Below are 23,601 nucleotides of genomic sequence, written 5' to 3' on the forward strand. Positions count from 1 at the left end.
CTATCCTTCCTGCCTCCTCTACTTGACTTCTACCCTCTATATCCCCTTCCTATCACTTGCCTACCCCCCTCCTCCACCAACCACCCTGCCCCGCTATTACTTGCCTTCCCCCCTCTAAGGATCCCTCCCCTATCCCCCCCATTCCCATTAATCTAAACTCCCTTTACCTATTCCCTCATTCTCCCCTCTAAAAATCCCTCCCTTGTCCATATCCCTCCGTTGTCCTCTCCCCCCTCACTAAACCCCTACCATTTTATTTCTTCTAAATTTAGAAGACTTTTATACTTTTCCAAATATACATGTATTGTTCCCTCTTAAACTCATTCCTGATGAAAGTAGGTTACCAGAACTACCAGCCCTCCTCCCCATGTAAATTCTCTGTATCCTTTCTTCTTCTTGCACCTCTTTTGTATAAAAGTTACTGTTTTTAGTTGTTTCTAAATGGTTTTACTTTTTAAATTCATATCACAGTCAGGTTTATCCCCCTCTTTCTTATGAACTCAACATTAATGGGAATGTTAGACATATATTATTTTACATTTTGTGTTATATAAAAGGTAAGCAATCTGTTCTTATGAATCCTTTGTAGTCAGTCTTTGGTGTGTACCTTATGTTTCTCTTGGTTCTTGTATGTCAAATCTTCTATTAAGTTGAGGATTTTTTTTTTTAACGAAGACTTGAAAGTCAGAGGGTTTGTCAAATGTCCATTTTTTTTCCATTCAATATAATACTGAAATTTGAAGGGTAGGAATTTTCGGCCAGAGCCCCAGGTCTTTAGCTTTTCGATATATTGTGTTCCAAGACATGTGGTCCTTTAATGTCTCTGCTGCTAGGTCTTGTGTAATTCTAATTGTGGCATCATCATATTTGAATTGTTTTAATCTTGATGCTTTTAATATTTTGTCCTTGAGCTGGGGGTTACAGAATTTGACTATGATATCCCTATGAGTTTTCCTCATAGGATCTCTTTTAAGTGGTATGTGATAGATTTTTTTTTTCTATTTCTACTTCCCTGCCTTGTTCTAATCCTTCAGGACAATTGTCTTTAATTATTTCTTGTATTATTGTATCAAGACTCTTTTTTGATTGTGACTTTCAGTTACTCCAATTATTTTTATATTGTCTCTTCTTGATCTATTCTCCAAATCTGTTGTTTTTCTTATAAGACGTTTCAATTTCTCTTCTATTTTTCATTATTCATGTTTTGTTTAATTATTTCTTGATCTCTCATAATTTCAGTGGCTTCACTTTGTCCAATTCTAATTTTCAAGGTGTTGTTTTCGTCCTTGAGATTCTGGATCTCCTTTTCTAATTGGTTGACTTTTCTTTCATAACCTTCTTGTTTTTCTTGGATTATTTTTATTTATTTTATTTGTTTGTTTGTTTTAGTTTTTCCTTTGTCTCTCTCATTTGATTTTTAAAGCCTTTTTTAAGATCTTCTATAAATTCTGTTTTGGGCAAGTGACCATTTGATGTTGCTCTTGGGGGTTTCTTTACTTCAATATCCTCTGAGGATGAACCCTGGTCATCTCTATTCCCATAATAGGTTTCTATGGTTGGAATCTTTCTCCTTTGCCTGTGCATTTTTTTTTTTGTGGTAATAACTTGATTTTTGTAATCACCTCTAGTCCTGGGGTATGGGAACTGGTGCCTCTTGCCCCAGATCTTTAGTTCTCTCCTCTAACCTGGAACCAAAGCCAAAACTCCAACCTTCTGTAAGTGCCCACAGCCAAAGACTTTCTGCCCCACTGCTTCTGCACTCACCGGGCATGTGCTGGTTCCTTCTCGCCCCCATTGCTCTTCAGAGCACAGCTGGGTCTGGCATTTCTTGTCAGCAAAGGTTCCCACAGTCTTCCTGGGCTCAAACACATGACTCCCCTCACTATCCCAGGGTGAAAAGTTCCAGTGGCTGGGGCCCGAGACAGCCTCTCAGACCAACTAACCCTGGGGCTTCCTGCTAGTTGTTTAAACAACTTCCCGGCTTGTTGTTAAAACAGAGCTAGCCCGGAGGTGTTTACTCCTCACAGGAACCAAGCCTAGTCCTGGGGTTTCTCTTCGGATCTTCTCAGACTGTCCAAGGAAAACCTCGGTTGTGCCCCTATTTTTCTTTGTCTCCACCCACACTTTGTTTGGCCTACAGTGTTATTTTAACTCTTTTGTGGGGGAAAATCTTGAGAGCTTGGAATTTTCTGACCTACTCCGCCATCTTCCCAGAATCCTCTGGTTTTATTATATTTAAACATGTAAAAATTATTCTTCCCTTATGAGTCATTCAAAAACAAGCTGTGGGACAGGTTTGGCCCAGAAGCCATATTTTGCCAACCCCGGGTATAGAAGAAAAGTAATGAAGTCCTAAAATAGTGATGGACATTTAAGTAAAGAGAAAAGGACAGATGTAGGAGATGTGGAGGTAAAATTGACAAAAGAGAGCAACTAATATGATATAGGGCATGACAGAAAATAAAGAGGCAATGATGACCCTCCCAAAATTGTGAATCTAGGTAACCGGAAAGATGAATAATGTCCTCAGTAGAAATAAGAAAGTTAGAGGAAGAAGAGTAGATTTTGTTGAAAGGATAGCAAGTTCTGTTTTAGACATATTGAGTTTGAGATGCCTACAAAATACCTAGTTGGAGATTCTAACAGACAGTTGATAATGTTCAATCAAAGCTCAAGAGAGACTGGAAATAAATAGGTAGTATGTATATCTGTTGATCTGGTATGATCTCATAAAGATTATAATTGAATATATGGGTTTCAAGAAGGGATAAAGAGGAAGATAAGAGGGTCCAACATAGGGCCTTGTGATATAGCTACAGTTAAGAGATAGGATGTCAATGATAATCAAGAAATGAGACAGGTATATAGCATGATCCAACATATACACAATATATATTAGCCATCATTTAATTGGTAGGCAATTTGTCAAAAAACTTAGTACTTTCAGGTCTAATCACTAATAGACATTTATTTATTGATTATCCACCATTAGATCCTAGACTCTGAAATGGACTAAGACTTTGGAACACTTTATATGTGTGTATGTATATGTATGCATGTGTGTCTATGAAGGTAGAGTGAGGCAGAGAGGATAGAAAGGGCCTGGAGATATCAGTCCTATTTCTAGGCACACACATCTTTGTTTCAGAGATTACTAATATACCATCTCTGTCAGTGTCTCTTTATGTTTGCCTTGCACGTGAGTGCTGATAGTAGATATAATCTCTTTCAGGAGTGTTTAGTAATAAATATGAACTAATATTATATTATTTAAGCTACACATAACGGGAGATTTCAAAGTCATAGGAAGTTCTGCCTACAATTTGGGAATTATTTTTATTATGAATTTGTTCATTCTTTTATCAAAAAGAAATATAGTTTAATGTATGTTACTCTTGTATACTTGATAACTTTTTAAACAAGATTTAAGTAATAATGAAATAATTGTACTTTTGATTTAATTTTTTCATAGCCATCAAGTTCATTGGAGACATTCTTTGATTCCCTTGTGAAGCAAGCGAAGATTTCCAATATTTTTTCCATACAGATGTGTGGTGCAGGATTACCAAGAGACAGAACTGGTACCAATGGAGGTAGTCTTGTGGGTATCTTTTAGTCTTAAAGAGGAGAAAAACATGATTTGTGGGGCTTTTTTCTTAATCTCTTTCAAAATAGTTATACATTGAGTTAACTATAAAACGTCCGTGTATATATACCACTAAATGTTGACAGTCATATTTAAATTCTATTTTACATTTCCTCATTGTCTCATTACATAAATTCTCTCACTCTTCTCCCAAGTTTTCCATCACAGCTCCTCTTTATTTTTCCTTTAACAGCACACTATTTCTCGTTAAAGACAGAAAATTTGTGTACTTGAGCTGTCAATATGGGGAAGAGGAAGAAGCGAAGAGTAGAAATCATTCCTACTCCAATTTTACATACATACATATGTATATATGCACATGTCCACACATGTATGTATACATATATGTGTCTGTACATATATGTCTATATAATTTTTATATCATATTTACACACAGTGCCTGAGTCATTATATATTCACCCATTTCTCAAATCCAAGTTCTAGCAGATTACACTCCTAGAGAAATACAAAGGCATCTGTGTTATCTGACATGAATATTGAACTGAAAGGACTAGCATGTTTAGGATACTGAAGACTGAATTATTCTTTTTGACAGGCCTTCACCAACTTAGTAAAGTGAAAAAGGAGGAAAAATTATGAAGACTCCTTTTGATGCAGAAACAGTTGCCAGATACTTCCCTCTGCTTTCTCTGAAGGGTAGGCTCTCAGAGCCACTGTAACCCAACCAGTCAGCCAATCAAGTACTTATTAAGAGGCTGCTATGTGCCAGGAACTTTGCTAAGTAAGGGGAATAATAATAAAGGCAAAAAGTAATGCCTGCTCTTAAGGAGCTCACAGTCAAATGGAGGGAACAGCCTGCAAACAACTCTGTACAAACAAACTATATGCAGGATAAATTGGCAATTATCCAAACAGAGAAGACACTAGAATCATAAAAGGGACTAGAAAAAGGTTTCCTGCAGAATAGGAGATTTTAGTTGAGGTTTGAAGGAATTCAGAGAAGCAAGGAAGCAGAGAAGAGAGAGGGAATTCCTGGGAACCAAGGAATAAGGGGTCACCAGTGAAGATTCCCACAGTCGAAAGATAAAGTATATTGTATGAGAAAAAGCAAAGAGGCGAGGGTCACTGCATTACAGAGTATGAGTAGGGGAGTGAGATGTGAAAACTGGAAAGTAGAGGGGGAGGGGCAGGTTATGAAAGGCTTTGAATGCCAAAAGATATTTAATCCAGGAGGTCATAAGGAGCCTCTTGAGTTATCAAGTAGGAGAGTGACACAGTCAGACTTCAGCTTTAGGAAGATCACTTTGACAACTGAGTGAAGGTTGGACTAGGGTGGGGAAAGACTTGAGGCAGTGAGATTAACTGACAGGCTATTATAATAGTCCTGTCTTGAGGAGATGAGGGCCTGTGCAGTGCCTGACATAGTGGAAGCTTAATAAATGCTTATCAACTGATTAGCTAATTGAACCAGGGTAGTTTCCATGTCAGAGGAGAGAAGAGGGCATATTAAAGAGATGTTGCAATGTTTTAAAAACAAAGGCCATAGCAAAAACAAAAAATTGGGTATGCTGTGTGACAGAGTGAGGAGTCAAGGGTGACACTTAGTCTGGGAACCTGGATGATTGAGAAGATGGTAGTGTCCTTAATAATAATAATAGGGAAAGTGGGACAGGGAAAAGATAATGGGTTCAGTTTTGAATATGTTGAATTTAAAAGTTGACTGGACATCCAGTTTGAGATGTGCAATAGACAGTTGGAGCCATGAGACTGAAGGTTAGGAGAGAGGTTAGACCTAATTAAATAGAACTGAAAAACATCAGTTTAGAGAAGATCATTGAATCCATGGAAGCTGATGAGACCTCCAAATGAAATAGAGGAAGGAGAGAAGCCCCACATTAAAGCACTGTGGGACATAGATAACAGAAATTACTTGGAAGAAGATAAAACAAAGGAGAAAGTGAAGGAATGGTCAAATAGGTAGGAAGAGAATGAGAAAAAGTGTTGCCCCAAAAACCTAGAGAGAAAAAAGTATCAAAGAGAAGAAGGTATCCAACAGTGTTAAATGCTGCAGAGATGTCAAGAAGGATGAGGACTGGGGAAAAAGCCATTAGATTTGGCAATTAAAAGATCAGTCATTATTAACTTTAGAGAAAACAATGTCATTGGATTGCTAAATGTCAGAAGCTGTACTGTAGAGAATGAAAACAGAATGAAAGGAAGCACCTAAAATAGATGGCCTTCTTGTGTTTTTGTTGTTTTGTTATTATTCTGAAGGAAAGCATTGAGGAATATTTCTTGCAAGTTTGATTTTCTTGCGTTTTTATTTTTTTCATATGATACCTGTAGAACTAAGCTATTTTCTTCCAGCTTGCTCACTGCAATATTAACTTTGTCAAATATTAGGAAGTTACTCCTGTGAAAGAAATCCAGTTATTTTAAGGAGGAGCCAAATAATGTGTTCTTACACAAGAGAGAAAACATAAGAATTTAATTTAATTATGGACAGGTATTGATTTTCATTTTTGTCTTTGTATGCATAATACCTACCGTAATCATATGTATTATATATATAAAATCAATGTTTCTCAAATTGTTGAATTAATCTGTTGAACTTGGGTTGTCTTTTGTAGCTTTATTTCTTATATTTGTGAATATTTCTCTTCCTAGGTCATGGGAGGAGTTGAACCAAGTTTATATAAAGGTGACATATGGTATACAACAGTTAAAAAGGAATGGTATTACCAGATTGAAATTCTGAAATTGGAAATTGGAGGACAGAACCTCAATTTGGATTGTAGTGAGGTATTTGCAATAAGGTCTATGTGTGTGCACAAGCACATCTGTCCATTTTCATTCAAGTGTTATAGCTTTGACCTTGATCTGAAGTCTTTCTGTTACATATGTCTATTTCAAAGAATGAATAGAATGTAGTAGCTAGTGATTTCAAGAAGGGGGGAAAAGAGAAAATGTGACTTTCCTACTTCTGGGCCTAATATTAATACTTAATTAATATTAATTTAGGTCAATTAACTAGAGGAAAATTGAGAGCTAACTTGCTGGATAGTCATCTTGAAGTGGTATTCCCTGAACCATGTCTGTACCTACTTATGGCAATAGTAGATTTGTTATATATTTTTCCCCTAAGCTGGTCCTGAGTTGGGTGTGTTTTTGTTAATCCCATAAATAAATACAATTAAATATTGGATTAAAGAACTCATCTCTAGAAAATAAAGTATATCGAAGAGAAACAAAAATCTCAAGTTAAAAGAAAAGGAAGCAAATGAAAAATTTATAAAGTTCATGAGTTGTCCTTTGCAGTATTTCCCTCAAGGGAAAAAAACTGCATAATCAATATTTTGCTGCTTCCTTTTGTATCACAGCAAACACAAAGGCAAGTTTTTAATATTTACTTGCTTTGATAGTGATAAAAGGTTTCCAGAGAAAGTACTGATGAATAGATGTATGTATAGATTTTATATATATATATATATATGTATATATACACACACATGTGTGTGTGTGTGTGTGTGTGTGTGTGTATGTATCTAATGGTAGCCATCTCTAGGTCAGGAGAGGTGAGTAGAAAAAAGAGGGGGAAAGAAATTTACAAGATAACTTTATTATGTATTTAAAAGGAATAGCAAGTTGTACATAATAGATTTGCAGTTTCATATACAGTCATCTTTTTTTAATTAAACTATGTTTTGGGAATGCCTGTTTTATTCCATAAATTAAAATAAAATAAATATTTTTTTAAAAATGTTAAAGAAGGTTCTTTTGGGGCTTCTGAAAAGATAGCCTAAAGCAACCTTCTAAAAAATTTGGCAAAATGCAGAAATTCTGTTTTGATTTTTCATTCACCTTTAATTTCCATCCTCCACCTGTTTCTAAATAGACACTGATTCCTATGAAAGAAAACCCAAGAAGAAAGACGGGTTATGATGAAATAATAGATTCACTGTCGTTATTTGTAGAGTCCAATCATATGGATAAATTCTTATTTTCAGTTTTCACGTAACATCTCCATTAATTAACCAACAGTAGCTGTAATAAAGCTTTGATTTACTGTTTGGTAACCATTTCTCCTTAAAACAAATAAACAAAATAATGCCAGCTTCTTTTTCCTTCTGGATTCAAAATGTCCGTGGTTTGGGGACACTAATATTATTCTCATGTAACAAGTATGTCCTGTGTCCAGCTTTAATAAGCTTCAGAGTAGAAATTCTGTTACTTGAATACTTAAACTTGTTTTCATGAATCAACATGACAGTTTCCATGGATAAGAATCTTTTCTGTTATTATTTTGTTTCCGGTGCAAGTACAAGTTTCCGGTACAAACTATACCATATAATTATAATATATCCCATTTTCTATGGATGGATTATCCAGAACAATTGAAGGCTGCTTCTTTTTACCATAAAACTTCTGTCAGGTCATTCCACTTAAAAAGTTTTGACAGTTGTAATATAGAAGATAATGGTTTGAGATTAGAAATGAAAAGGAATATATCTGGTAGGGGGAGGGGAAGGAGGAAAGAGGGTGGGGCTAGTAAATGTCAATGTTTCTTATCAAGTCTGACAGCCTCTAAAAGAAATATGTATAGTTTTTGTTGGTTTTTTAATAATTGTGTTTTTTATCTACTCCATCAGCCTGGAAAATCAAGAATCAAATATGCCTAGTTTCTTCAGATCATATTTAGGAAGGCATATTTTTAACTTTACTTCCTGACATTTCAATGTCATCATTTTACCTTTGAATATCTTGCCTCTTCACTTGCGATTATTCTTATCCTTCTAAGCCATTATCCCAGAGGTTTCTGAACTGTGTGTCATGACATCTTCTTTTCCCCAACCTGCAGGGTTGTGGTACAAAACAGTGGCCCAAATATGGAATAGTTCTGGTACAATTAACACATAAGTTCATCCACTTTTTTTAGATAAAAACAAAGTTCAAATCAAAATCAACTAAAATTAGAATAACCTGGTAAATTTTCTCCATCTTACAATGAATATGGCAAAATTATTTAATTTAATGTAGGATACACAATTGAGGCCAAATTTTATTCAACATATTTAATCTCTCTATGGACATGTACTGTCACAATCAGTTACCACATGTTCATGACACAGAAGTTGTATTGTGCACCTTGCTTCATTTTAATAGTGTACAAATCATTTTGAATATATGTATGTATACACATATGTATATGTATATATATATACATATATATGCTAAGCGAAAAAGTACATGTTAGTTTCCCTAAGAACTTCAACTTTTAACAAATTGAAATAACTCAAGAATGGACATAATCATTTCAAATTTTTAACAATCAGATTTTTTTGAGCCTCCCTGAGACTGGAAGTACAAGATTCACGCACAGCTCCAATCCTACTATTTGGCACAGAAACTTTGGCTTTCCATCCTGAGCTGATTGGCCCATCTTTAAGCAACATGGTAACCCTGAACTTCTGGGAGCCCACTATATTTGTGCCAGACTTAGTAAAGACATCTGATCAACTCTAGTTCTATTGCAACTCTGAATTGAACTCAAGTGATCCACCAGCCTCAGCCTTCCCAGTAGCAGGGATTACACATGTAAACTACCACAATGAGTAACAATCAGATTTGGTGTAATTTTCTTAAATTTCTTAATGTATGTATTTTTAAAGGCTGAAATAATATACTTTCATATTGGATAAATATGGATTGATCAGAAAATCTGTTGGAACAGCAAAAATTAGTACAGAGAGAATTTAAGCAGCAGAAATATAGAAAAAGTAAAAAGATTAAATTTTTTAAGCTACACTCCACTGTATTTATCATTGAGATTCAAATGTGCTATTACTGATACAGAGGAAATACTTCTGTCTTTGCTTTGTACTGGTTCTTTAGCTGTAGATAACATGAATTAATATCACATCTCAAAAATGTACATTATATGTTCATACATATGTGTATGTATACATATGTACATGATCTTTTGGCAAGATGAGATTTTTTCCATAGAAAATTACGTACTTTTAATAAGCAAAACCAGAATTTTTCCTAAAACTATCTATGACATCACTTTTTTGCATTCTATAAAGTTATGTACAGAATTATTAAGTATAAAAACTTCCTTTAATTGGAAAAACATTAGTGCTACCTTGATATAGTTGAAACAATATTTAGTGAAGTAAATCAGAAGTGGCTTTGTTAGATTCCACATAAAGATAATTTAGTGGGAAAGAGAAATTAGTGCATTATCAGAGAAACTTGCTGTAAAAATGTTTGATATCACTTTATGTCTATGGTACTTTTTAGCAAAATGTAGTTTTCTCAATTACCTCTTTTAATTGGGTCTGTTTTTGCTTTTGCTTTATCCCAAGATCATGATTGCTATCCTTGACATTTTTACTTTAGCTGAAGCATAATAGATTATGCTCTAGGTCTTTATTTTACCTCTCTGTGTGTCTTTCTATGTCAAATCTCTAAATCTCTTTCTATATATATATATATATATATATATATATATATATACACACACACACACACACACACACACACATATATATATACACACACAAACATGTATATATACATATATATATACACATATATATATATATATACACATACGTATTTGGATTCTAGTTTCTAATCCATTCTGCTATCCACTTTCATTTTATGGGTGAGTTCATCCCTTTCACATTCACAGTTATAATTACTTTGTATTTCCATACAATTTTCTTCTTCCTTATGCTTCTCTCCTTTTTTGCTCTGTCCTTCCTCAAAAGTTTGTTTTGTTTCTGACTGTTGCCTCCCTTAATCTGGCCTCCCTTTTATTACCTACTCTTTCTCTTATCCTTTTCCTCTCCTACTTCCCTGTTGGCTAAGATAGACTTTTATACCCAAGTGAGTGTATGTGTGTGTGTGTGTGTGTGTGTGTGTGTGTGTGTATTTGTGTATTCCTCCTTCTTTTGAATCAATTCCAGGGAAGGTAAGGTTCAAGCATTGCCAACCACCACCATCCCTTTTTCCTTCCACTGTAAAAATTCTTCCTTGTATACCTCTTTTATGTGAGATAATTTTCCCCATTCTTCCTCTCCCTTGCTCCTTCTCCCACATTATCTCCCTTTCTTACCCTTCATTTTCTGAGTTCATCCCAACACAATCAACTCACACCCATGCCCTCTGTCTATGTAGACTCCTTTGAACTTCCCTAAAAATGATGTTCTTAAGAGTTACATGTATCATCTTCCCATATAGGAATGTAAACAGTTTATCTTTACCAAGTCCCTCATGATCACTCTTTCATGTTTGCATTTTTATGCTTTTCTTGCATCTTGTGCTTGAAAGTCAAATTTTCCTGTCACAATCAACTCACACCCATGCCCTCTATCTATGCAGACTTCTTTTAACTGCCCTAAATATGATAAAATTCTTAGATTTAGAACATGTATCATCTTCCCATATAAGAATGTAAACAGTTTGTCATTATCAAGTCCCTAGTGATCACTCTTTCATGTTTGCCTTTTTATGCTTTTCTTGCATCTTGTGCTTAAAAGTCAGATTTTTCTATTCAGCTCTGGTCTTTTCATTAGAAATGTTTGAAAGTCCTCTATTTCATTAAATATCCAATTTTCCCCAGAAGGTTTATATTCATTTTTCTTGGATAGGATAGTGTTGGTCATAATCTTAGTTCCTTTGCCTTCTGGGATATCATATTCCAAGCCCTCTGTTCCTTAAATGTAGTAGCTGCTAAATATTTGTGATGTTGACTGTGACTCCTAAGAGACAGTGGATAGAGAGCTGGCCTCAAATCCAGGAACTGAGTTTGAATCCCAGTTCTGTTACTTACAGTATTTGAATGATTTCTTTCTGGCTGCTTGCAATATTTTCTTCTTGCCCTGGGTGCTCTGGAAATTGGCTATTATATTCCTGAGAGTTTTCATTTTGAAATCTCAGGAGGTGATTGGTAAGGATTTTTCAATTTCTATTTTGCCCTCTGGACCTAAGATATTGAGTCAGTTTTCTTTTATATTTTCTTAAAAATTGATGTCTAGGTTATTTTTTTGATCATAACTCCCAGGTAGTTCAATAATCCTTACATCATCTCTCCTCAACATCTTTCCCATGGCAGTTGTTTTTCTCATTAGATATTTCTCATTTTCTTCTTTTTTTTTCCCATTCTTTTGACTTTGTTTTATTGTTTCTTGAAATCTCATAGAGTCATTAGCCTCTCATGGAGTCACTTGCTCACCTCTTATTTTTCAGGCAGTAATTATTTTCTTCAGTGAGCTTTTGCATCTGTTTTTCCATTTGGCCAATTCTGCTTTTTAAGGAGTTTTTTTCTTCTGTGAATTCTTGTGCCTATTTTACCAAGATGCATTCTTAGTAATACTAGATAGCACTTTAGAACTATGCTTGGGTGCTACTTTAAATAGCTAAATCATCAACAAAAAGCACAAAAATGTGCAATTTTGGCACCAAATAGGCCTCACAAAGGACACTATGCAAGCTGAAACAAGAAAGGAGAACATTGCCTTGTGTGACCTCAGCTAGAATATGTATATTGGCAACTCAAATTTTTACCACTCTGCAAAAGTGCTACAAGTATTGATGTTGGGATCACAAACAAATTTTAGTGAGTAAGTGAATTCACAAATATAGAATCAGAAAATAATGAAGATTGACTGTAATAAATGTTTGATTAGATTGATATGGATAAGAACTCAATTTTGATTCATAATGTTGATCTCCTCTCCCACTGACCACATCCCACATTCTTTGTCTTTCATCTTCTACTGAGTGTACCTTTGTTGCCTTTTACCCAAGATGTCTGAATTACTAGTTATACTCTAGCTATGCAATAGTTTTGTTTTTTGTTTGTTTTCTGAAAGAAAAAAACCAATGGAAATTTTATTGGACTGCGAACTCATTACGAAACCCAAAAAATGGACATAGCGTCCCAAAAAAGCCAATTTGATCTTAGATTGTATTTCTTTAAAGTTATAATAAGCCATTCAGATAGCAGAGTAGCAGGAAGCAGTACAGTGAACTTCCCCAAAAAACTTCTCCAGACAAATTTTATTTCCATTTTTCCAGCTGAGAACAGAGACAGAGAGAGAGATGTCTGGACACTGGGAATGGCACCTGGTGTGGAGCACATCAGTGCCTAGGAGGAGGCTGTAAACCAGGGCAAGAAGGGATTCCATAATCCTTGTTGTGAGCACCATGATGGAGACTGATGCAAAATTGCAGCTTTGTTGCCTACTACCAAGATCTAGGCCACAGATTCAGGGTAGACCAATGAGGGGACCTAAGTTGCCCTCCCTGTTAGCAGTCCTAGACTCTAGATGGGACACATAGAAAGAAGAAATGCAGAGGCATGTTAAACATGCTTCTGTGATTCAAACCTCAGAAGGAAAGTGGTGTCACAGTTCTAGCCCCAACCCAGCCTGTAGAGGAATAACTATGGCAGGAATCTCAGACCAAAGAAAACTTGCACTTTTGTCACACTAAATCGGCAGAACTTCCCTGCTATCTGACAATAACTGAGTCCAGCAGCAGTTTACTGTTGCTCAGTCCTACACCCAAATCATAAACTTGCAGATCTCAGACCAGGGGGGCAGTAGTCAGATTTGCCCTGGATCAGACCTGTTCAGGAGCTCTGAAAGCTTGCAAGTCCTAAACCTGAGATTCTGGAACAACACAAGACTCAATTACCAAAGAAAGTAGCAGAAGGACAAGCTCAGAGCATGAATATAACATAAGTGTGAAGTCAGGAAGTAGGCTAGAAGGGTAAACCAACAAAAGTAAAAATCTACCTACCTGCAATAAAAATCTATTATGATCACAGGAATACTTAAGACACAAACCCAGAAAAAGAAAATGACTAAAATACCTAGAAGCAAAACCTCAAAGAAAAATACAGCTTTGGCAAGAGTCTTGGAAGAGAAAAAATGAGAGTTAACCCAAAAAAAGAGCTTAAATGTTTTTATTAGATGAAATGAAAATGCTAGAAGAAAAATTGGAAAAGAAATGAAAGCTATGGGGAAAAAAAAGACTTTAGAAAGGAAATTAGTAGCTTAGCACAAGAGGTACAAAAATTACCCAGGCAACAAATGCTGAAAATTAGAATTGACCAAATAGAAGCCTATCACTCCATGATACAAGAAATGTTCAAACAAAATTTTAAAAAATGGTGGAAAAAATGCAGAAAATGTAAGCTAGCTCATGTTAAAAACTTAGGAAAAAAGAGATTGAGAGGAAAAAAAATGAAGAATCACTGGACTGCCTGAACTCCAAGAGTTAAAAAAAAAAGAGCCTCACATTCTACTTCAAGAAATCTTAAAAGAAAACTGCCTAGATCTCTTAGAAGCAGAGGCTAATTACAGGGGACCCTCTAAAAGAAACCCTCCAAATGAAAATTTCCAGGAGCATTATAGCCCAAATTCAGAGCTTCCAGGTCAAAGAAAAAATACTACAATCAGCCAGAAAGAAAGAATTCAAGTACTAAAGAGCCAGTCAGGATCAAATATTATTTAGCAGTCACCCCTATTAAAAAAAAAAGCAGAGAGCTTGCAATAGCATATTTCCGAAGGCAAAAGATTTGGGCTAATAAGCAAGAATAATTTACCCAGCAAAACTAAGCATGATTCTATAGGGGAGGAAAGGGACCTTAATGAAATGCAAGATTTCTAATCATTCCTGATGAAAAGACCAAAACTGTGGGAAAACTCTGAATTTAAAACACAAGAGTTAAGAGAAACATAAAAAGGTAATCCAAAATTAGTAATATAGTGAACTAAATGGAGATAAAATGCTTACATTCTGAAATAGGAAGATGATACTTATGTCAACTTTAAACCCTATCACCAAAACCTGGAAAGATTTACATGAACTGATACTGAGTGAAGTGAGCAGAACCAGGAGAACATCGTACACAGTAACAGCAACATTGTGCGATGACCAACTGTATCAAAAAGGCAATAATAACTATATAGGTGATAATTGTTAAAATGCCTATGTGGTTCTGTATCACAAAATATACAAGACTCTCCACATAGAAGTAGAAGTAATAAACCATTTATTCAGACAGCAGAGAACCATATCCCATAAGCCACCTGACCAGTCCATCATAGCAGCAAAGAATTCGATACATAATATTACAGCATGGAGTCTTGCCATCCCAAAACCTCTCTGTCCCCCTGCGAAGGCCTTCCCCAAAACTCACAGTACAGCTATCACAAGTCAACTCTCTTTCCCTCAGCTCTGTCATAACTGTTGTAACTGCTCTCTCAGCATTTCCTGTGACACAACTTTCTCTTTCTCTCAGAAAGCTCCTTCCACCACATGTGACCTAGGCTTCCTGTAATGTAAGCAGGTCACATGACCTATTAATGGATGGGAAAGATCGTCAAATCTAAATTGCTATTACACCAACTTTGAGAGACTTAGCTCTTCTCAGCAATGCAATGATCTAAGACAGTTCCAAAAGACTCATGATGGAAAATGCTATCCACATCCAGAAAAAGAACTGTGAAGTCCGAATGCAGATTGAAGCATACTATTTTCTCTTTTTCTTTTTTTGTTTTTTCTTTCTAATGGTTTTTTCCTTTTGTTCTGATTCTTCTTTCACAACATGACTAATGTGGAAATATGAGGGTACATGTATAGCCTATATAAGATTGCATACCTTCTTGGGGAGGTGGGAGCAAGGGGGAAATTTTAGAGTTCAAAATCTTGTAAAAGTGAATGTTGAAGACTAAAAATAAATAAACCCTATTACCATCAGGGGTCATAGAGGGAATTTAGATAAGGACTGCAAATGACTCTATTCTCTTCATAACCTTAAGGCAAGAATGGAAAAGGAGAGGAAGAGGAATACACTGGACAAGAGGGGTTGGGATAGAAAGGAAGATTAGAGAAATTATCTCAAAATCAAGGTGCCCAAGTAGACATCTATACAAACAAGGAAGAGGGAATGGAGGGAATGGCTGAGACTTGAAACTTACTCACATTTGAACTGGTCAAAGGATGGAAGAACCCATAAACACACAGTTGAGTACACAAATACAAGGAAAGGGGAAAGGGGGGAAGGAGCAATTAAAGGGAGAGTAGATTAAAAGGGGTTATTCATAAACAGAATAAAGGCTAAAATTGTACAAAAATATTTATGGCTCTTTTCGAGGTAGCAGCAAATGAGAGTGAGGGAGTGTCATCAGTTACAGAATGGCTGAACAAGTTATGATGTGTAAACATGATAGAATATTGTAGTGCTTTCAAAAATGATGAGGGGGATGGTTTCAGAGAAAGCTGGTAAGTTTTATATGAACTGATGCAGAGTCCAGTGAATGGAACCAGGAGAATGTCTTATACAGACAACAATATGGTAAAGACAAACAACTTTGAAAAAACTAGGAACTCACATCAGCATAACAACTAACCACAATTCCAGAACACTAATAATGAAACATACCACCTGTCTCCTGATAGAGGTAAAGGATTCAGTGTGCAGAATAAGGCATATTTTTTAAAAATTTGTTTTGCTTGACTATATATATATATATATATATATTTGCAATAATGGTCTTTTTCATTCTCTTTGGGGGAAGGAGGAGTTGGAGAAAAAGGAAATAAAGTGAATTTTTACTGATATTTTTAAATAGATAATTTTTTTTAAGAGAAAGTCTTAGTATTCAGGATTAGGAAAGTGATGGTATCACCATACTTTGTACTTATCTGACTACATCTGTAGTATGATGTTCAGTGCTAGACAATACGTTTTAGAAAGGACATTAACAAGCTGGAAAGGGAGGGGCAGCTAGGTGGCGAAGTGAGTAGAGCACCGGCCCTGAAGTCAGGAGGACCTGAGTTCAAATCCGGCCTCACACACTTGATGCACTTACTAGCTGTGTGACCTTGGGCAAGTCATTTAACCCCAATTGTCCCGCCTTCCCCCCTGCAAAAAAAAAAAAAAGACCAATAGGGTCCAAAAACCATTGGCCAAGATAGAAAATGAACCTTACATATTATGTGATGACTTGTTGAAGTATTTAGAATGATTAAGCAGGAAAAGAAGAGATTAGGAAAGATGTGGTAGCTATCTTCCAATATTTCAAAGGCTATCACACGCAAGAGGGTTCAGAGTTGTTCTGATTGGCCCTAAAGGACAGATATCCTTCAATAGTAATGGTGGAAAAAAGAGACAAAGGGACAAACTGATTTAATTTGTTAGGTTAAAACTTCCTACTCATTAAAAAGCTAGAACTATCTAAATGTGAAATGCACTACCTCAGGAGGTCATGGGTTCCTTCTCCTTGGAAATCTTCAAGGAGTAGTGAGATGACCACTTGACGGGTATTCTACAATGAGGACTCTTGATTAGGAATAGTATCATTCAGACTAAATAGCCTTTGCAATCCCTTCCAACTCTAAAATTATGTGGTTTTGATTGTTCCTTCTTTGATATTTTGCCCTCTATTTGTTTTGTGACACTTATGGTTGCCTTCTTAATTCTTTTATCCCATAAGGTCCCATTTCCTTCAGCCAGCTGAACGTGAAACTGAATTTATCCAAATCTGAATTCATCATCTCCCCACTCCCTTAATCCTCTGGTGCTATTCTAATTTCAACAGATTTGTAGTGATCAATATTCATTAAGCAACTGCCACACAGAAGTGCCTTCTTCATTTTTGTTGGTGGTAACACTGTCCTTTCAGTCATCTAGACTTAAAAGCTATTAGTTATCTTTGACTGTTCCATCTAGCTCCACCTACATTTTCCAGATAAGTCTTTCATAATACTTCCTGAATCCATTCCATCCTAAATGTTTCTTTCATAGACTATTGTAGCATCCTGTAATTGACTTTTCTTCCTCTAGAGAATTTCTTGTTTTATCTATTTATCTATTTTAATAAATATTAATAAACATTTTACTCTTATAATTATTGTTTGTTTTATTATATAATATATTGTCTGCTATGATAATATAATTTTAATGAATATTTAATGAATATTAATAAATATTATTTATCTTTCATACAACTAACTGATACAACTAATGTATTTCTCTGATCATACAACTCTATTACTCAAAAATCTTCACTGATTTCTGAATAACATATAAGAAACGCTTAATCCTGAGAATATTGTCAGATCTATAGAAACAAGATGTATTACAGTTATTTATCTTTTAAAGTGGAATTCAGTTGGATAATTCCTTTGAAATTCATCATTTTATGTACCTATAATACCAGATGTTCCTCATGTTACTTTCCCCTCTCTTTTCTTTAGTACAATGTAGAGAAAGCCATCGTAGATAGTGGCACCACTCTGTTGCATCTGCCTCCAAAAGTTTTTAGTGCTGTGATTGAAGCAGTCTCCCACATATCTTTGGTAAGTATGATCATAAATGATTACCATTGTCTTCTTGGGGAAAACAGGAATTAATTTTGTAACTGATCATGTAGAAATTGGAAACCATGTCTATTGGAGTTTCTTTCTTATATTTATTCTTTTAGGTTTTTTCTTTTACCTCACTGTTCTTTCCCAATAACCAGTTTACCTCCTAGACCCAAGAAACTTTCTTTTATTGCAAAGCAAAACCATTAAAAACAAAGTGACACAATGACCGCATATGACAACTTAGGCAGTGTTTTACACCTGTAGTCAATCATCTCTATAGTGAGAAGGAAAGCATTTATCATTAATCCAATGTAACCCAAGATTTGTTCTTACATTTAATATAGATAATCATATCTTTGATTATTTCCATTTATATTATCATTGTCATTGGCTACATATCACTAGAGAAGAAAAGACTTAGGGGTGGAGGACGCAATAATTTTTTTCAAGTATTTGAAGGCTATGGAAGAGGAATTCATTTTGTTCTGTTTGGTTCTAGACAGCCCAACCAAAAGCAAGGGGTCGAAGTTGCAGAGACAAATTTGGACTTGATATTAGGGTAAACTTCCTAGGAATTATTATTGTCCAGGTTTATTTGAGAGCCAGAATGTGAAAAAGGTCTAGTAGAGAAAGGAGTTTAACAACAGAATAGAGGTTTCAAAAGATGTACTGGAAAAGATCAGAAGAGGGTTAAAAGAAAAGGCCTTGCTAGGAGTATAGCCAAACTGAACAGGGATAAAAATGCAAGAGGTATCAGAGGAAAGGAATTTTTGCCTTGGCATACTCTAACTCTGAATCACAGAGATTAGGGAAAATGCAAAGAGAGTTGCTTCAGAGAAGAAACCCATTACTGGACTATGGCTCTAGGTGGATCTTGAAACAGGTTAGATGAAAGGGGGAAATGAAAGTGAGTTGAATATTAAGAAGGTAAAATCACATACAATTTAACATTTTTATCAGTGACTGGGATAAAGTCTCATGCTCATCAAATTTGCAGAGAATTAAACATAATCTAGTAAGATGAAATCCAATGGGGTTAAATGTGAAGTCTTATAGTTAGGTACCAAAACAAATTTAACCTTACAAGTACCAGATAGGAAAGGCATGGTAAAATAGCAGTTTGTCTAAAAATGATCTCAGGATTCTAATGGAAACACAGTATGAATCAGCATTGTGATATGAAAGCAAAGAAACTAATGTTATTTTAGACAACATTAAAAGAGACATTTTCCAGGAACAAGGAAGAGATAGTCCCACTGTACTCTGCTTTTATCAGAATATTGTATTCAGTAATTGTTAAATTGGAGAGCGTCTAGAGGAAGGCAACCAGGGTGATGGAAGGCTTTGAGTCTATGTCATATAAGGATTAGTTGAAGGAACTGGGCATGTTTAGCCTGGAGAAAAAAAATACTCAGAGCAGACACGATAGCTATCTTGAAGTATCTGAAGGGCTGTTATGTGAAAGAAGATTAGATTTGTTCTCTTTGACCTCAGATAATAAAACTAATAGTAATGGATAGAGGTTGAAAAGGAGCATATTTAGGCTTATTGTCAGGATAAACTTCCTAGAAATTATAGCAGTCCAAAAATGTAATATACTGTCTCCCAAAGTGGTCGCCTCCCTCGCACTTAGAGATATTCAAACAGACACTGGATGACCACTTCTTGGGTTTAGTATTGAGGGAATTATTTCCAGGAATAAGTTAGACTAGATGAGTGCTGAGCTCCCTTCCAACTCTCAGTTGTATAATTCTCCAATGCTGATAGGTATACCAGCTCGAAGGTTATGGAACAAAGGAAACCTAAGCAATTACTTTGTAACTCAATCAGTAGGGAATAATCAAGAATGTAGTTTTCTGTCTTGTCTACAAAAGCATTGTAAAAGACTGACAAATTTCTCACTGAATTCAGTAACCATTAACATTTTTACACAATTGTGTATAAATTGTAGATATTTTTAAATAATTTAGAAAATCACAGACAAGGACCTTTGGGAAATTGAGCGTGTCACTGTAGGAACAAGTTTCCAATTCAAAAGTCTATCATCAATTCTAATCCACTGTAGCAAGGAGATACGGGCATTGGTTAAATTATAATAGCACCTATCTCACAGGATTGTTGTAAAGATCAAACAAAGGAGGGGGTGGAGATGACTTCACATATCCCTTCTTTGGGGACAAGCTTAGTAATTTTATAATTTTTATAATTAAATGCTCTAGTTTTATAACATTCCATTTTAATTATTTTTATTGTTCTTTCCATTTATATTGTTGCAGTCATTGTATATATTGTTTCCCTGGTTCTTACTATTTCAGTGGGCATCAGATCACAGAAAACTTGCCATGCTTCTCTATGTTCATCACATTAACTGATTCTTATAGCATAATAATATTATATTACATTCATGGACCACATTTTATTTAGCCAGTAACTGATGGTCATCTACTTTGACTCAGGTTCTATGATACCACCAAAAATAGTGTTATATTTTGTCATTGACCTTGTTGGGGTATATGCATAGCAGTGAAACCATTTGGTCAAAGGGTGGCATAGTGGAAAGAGCTCTACACTTGGAGTCAAGGAGATATGAATTCAGATTCCAACTTGGATATTGACTAGCTCTGTGCCTGAGTAAGTCATTTAACTTCTAGTGGCTTCAGTTTCTATTTGCTTCAGTTTCCTTATCTATAAAAATGGGGATATTTATAAACCTTGAAGTGTTATATAAATGCTGTAGTAATTGGAGGAGGAGGAAGAGGAAGAGGAAGAGCAGGAGGATGAGGGTTAATTTGATATACAGCTTCTTAGACAACTTTTTCAACATCACCCATTCCTTACATCACACCTAAATTTACCTTTCTTCCTCTTCTACCCTTTGTTCCTAATCAAACTTCTTAGACCCAAAGAATAAGTGTAATCCCATTTCCATATGATATTCCTTCAGCTTCTTTTTGATCTTTACAAAGTATATCATTTTATTCATACACTTTAAAATTCGTACTTTGAAACTTATAATACGGTTCTATAAAAGCTGCTTTTTGGTGGAAGAACTGCCAGGGAAGAGAGAAGGATGTTACCTTTTTTTGTTGATCATTAGGAAAAGTTAGAGGAATAAAAAACACAGTAATTTTTCTTAATTCAAGGAACTTTTTCCAGGTACAAATTTTACAAATGAAAAAATTGAAAATTTCTTTGAATACTAAATATCTACTTGATAAGCCCCAACTGAATACCTCCTGATAACACTGCTATAACACTTTAATGATATGCAAAAAATATACTTATTCATGTGTAGTGTTAAAAGGATGTGTTAGTAAAATAGTTCTTAGTCATTTGCAGTTTTTTAAACTATTACAGTAGATTTCATTTATATTAATAAAACCTCCAAAATACCAATCTAGAAAAAGTAAAAGATCAAAAAATGAGTCAAAGGTGTAGAAAAAATTGTTTTTGCAAGATACTTAGACACGTGAACTTTGAAATATGTAAAAATTTTTGTAAACCAGTAGTGTATCCAGTATATCTATCAGACTATGAAGAAAATTGTAACAAAGGAAATCTTTCTTACATTCTCCTGAGTGCTTAATATTAAAATTTGAGAACATAGTGCAGTCTACAATTCAAGGTGGTTAAAAAGTTGTTACTGCTTTTTGATATGACTGCTTTGTAGAATGATTTAATATTCCATTTTCTTGAATAGCTTTATATTTTCCTCAGACTGAATCCTTCAGCTTCTTCAAAACAGCTATTACGTTTCCCCCAAGTCTCTCCCCATCTGACCTCCCCCAACTAATTCTTTCACCTTATCCTCACATGAGGTGAACTACCCTCAACTATCTTTGTTACCCTCCCATAGGCAAGGTCCACCAAGACCACTAGATATTTTTACAAACTATCTCTTATTGTCTAATGCTTCCTATACTTTTTTAAATGATCATAGAATCATAAGTTTAAAGCTGGAAGGATCTAGGAGAGTGTCTAGTACAACCCTCTCATTTTACAGAAGAAGCTAAGTCCTAGACAGATGGTGTGAATTGCCAAGGTCAGTGCCAAGGTCACTTGCCAAGTACAGTGCTATTTCTACCAAATCCATTTTGCCTCCTTTGGAGAATATAATGAAATTAATCTTGGAATGCTTGAGACCTACTAATCCATGGAATTTCTGAACTCCTTCAGAGCTTGCTTCTGGGAAATCAGCCATATGTCCCATACCTTCATAGAGGGCAAGGAGCTGACACCCATGTATCTCCACTCTCTAGGGGATGAAGTTAAATAATGGACTCTGGAAAGCTTATGAATTTATCTTGTATGACTATTCCTTCTTTGAAAATGGTTACATTGTTTTAACTTGTTCTTTACCTGTTGCCTGATAAAATTAGTTTTAACATCAAACAACTGATAGAGAAAGATGCAGACATTATAGTATAGTGCCATACAGTTCAATTAGAAGTTTTATCAATTTAACCAGCTGTAAGACTTTTTGAAGGAGATATTCTGCCTCGGTAATAATTACTTTAATATTCTATAAAGCAGAGCTGTCAAACACAGGGCAGGAGTGTCCTGCCTGATCCAGATTAAAATATGATTGGGAAATATATAACAAAATAAATAAAAATACAGTAAAATACAGATAGCATTACATTTTTAAACTAAGTCAATTTATGGCCTACAGGAAACTTATGTTTGGGTTAGTGGCCCTGTTTCTGTATAAGTTTGACTTTCTGATACAAACTAAAGACAAATTATTCAAGCTAAGTTGATACTTACCTTAATACTAATTAATAGTTGAGGTGATGAGAAAGACAGTAGATTTAATTGGCTAATAAATACTCAGTTGTAACATTTGTTTTTCACATTGCCCCATTTTTTCCCTTTAGATTTCAGAATTTTCTGAAGGATTTTGGACTGGTTCTCAGCTTGCATGCTGGAAATATGAAACACCTTGGTCATATTTTCCCAACATTTCCATATACCTGAGAGATGAGAACTCCAGCAGATCATTCCGCATCACCATCATGCCTCAGGCATGTACTTGAATTTTTTGTTTTTCCATTTTTAATATGTAATTCCAGTTCCAAAGCCCATTGGTATGAGACTTTCTCTTTATAAGTGGAAATGAAGACCCTGCCCTGCATGAGGAGCAGGGAGGAGTTGGTAAGAGCAAGAAAAAGCTCTAGCCTTCTTCAAATTTTCTAGTTTTAAGTCACTTCAGGCCCTGCAGTTGCTTAGGACACTTCTGGCTTCCAGCTTCAAGAGAAAAGATGGCAGAGGCCAACCCCACTTCAAGTTGATGAAGGAAAAGATTCTTGGAAGATATAAGAGAAGCATGAAGTCTCCATTAAATCTCTATCCCCAGCTAGTTACAGAAGAGACGTTGAGGAGTTTCCCCTTGGGTGAGACATGGAGCTCTCTCTTTCTCTCCATTGGTTGAACTGAGTTATCTCATTCCCAATGGGAGAGCTTCTTCACTCTGAGTATTGTCTAGTATATATTCTCCTATGTTTGCCTTCTCTGATTTCTATTTTGCTATAATTTAAACAAGTTTCTTTGCTATTTCACCATGTGTGTTCATTGTAAAACTGTTATTTAGTGGGAAAGTTGTC

General features: G+C 35.3%; 1 protein-coding gene across 1 annotated transcript in view; it reads left to right on the forward strand.

Annotated features, from left to right (window-relative positions):
* The window catches only part of BACE2 (beta-secretase 2), a 131,148-nt gene that overhangs the window by 75,355 nt on the left and 32,192 nt on the right, over nucleotides 1-23,601 (forward strand). The window contains exons 4-7 of the mRNA XM_036745566.1: nucleotides 3,473-3,601; nucleotides 6,275-6,409; nucleotides 17,888-17,989; nucleotides 22,876-23,022. Of these exons, the coding sequence (XP_036601461.1) occupies nucleotides 3,473-3,601; nucleotides 6,275-6,409; nucleotides 17,888-17,989; nucleotides 22,876-23,022 (513 nt within the window). The remainder of the gene's footprint in view (nucleotides 1-3,472; nucleotides 3,602-6,274; nucleotides 6,410-17,887; nucleotides 17,990-22,875; nucleotides 23,023-23,601) is intronic.

The sequence above is a fragment of the Trichosurus vulpecula genome, chromosome 2, assembly GCF_011100635.1.
Source record: "Trichosurus vulpecula isolate mTriVul1 chromosome 2, mTriVul1.pri, whole genome shotgun sequence".
In the NCBI taxonomy this organism is placed as follows: domain Eukaryota; kingdom Metazoa; phylum Chordata; class Mammalia; order Diprotodontia; family Phalangeridae; genus Trichosurus; species Trichosurus vulpecula.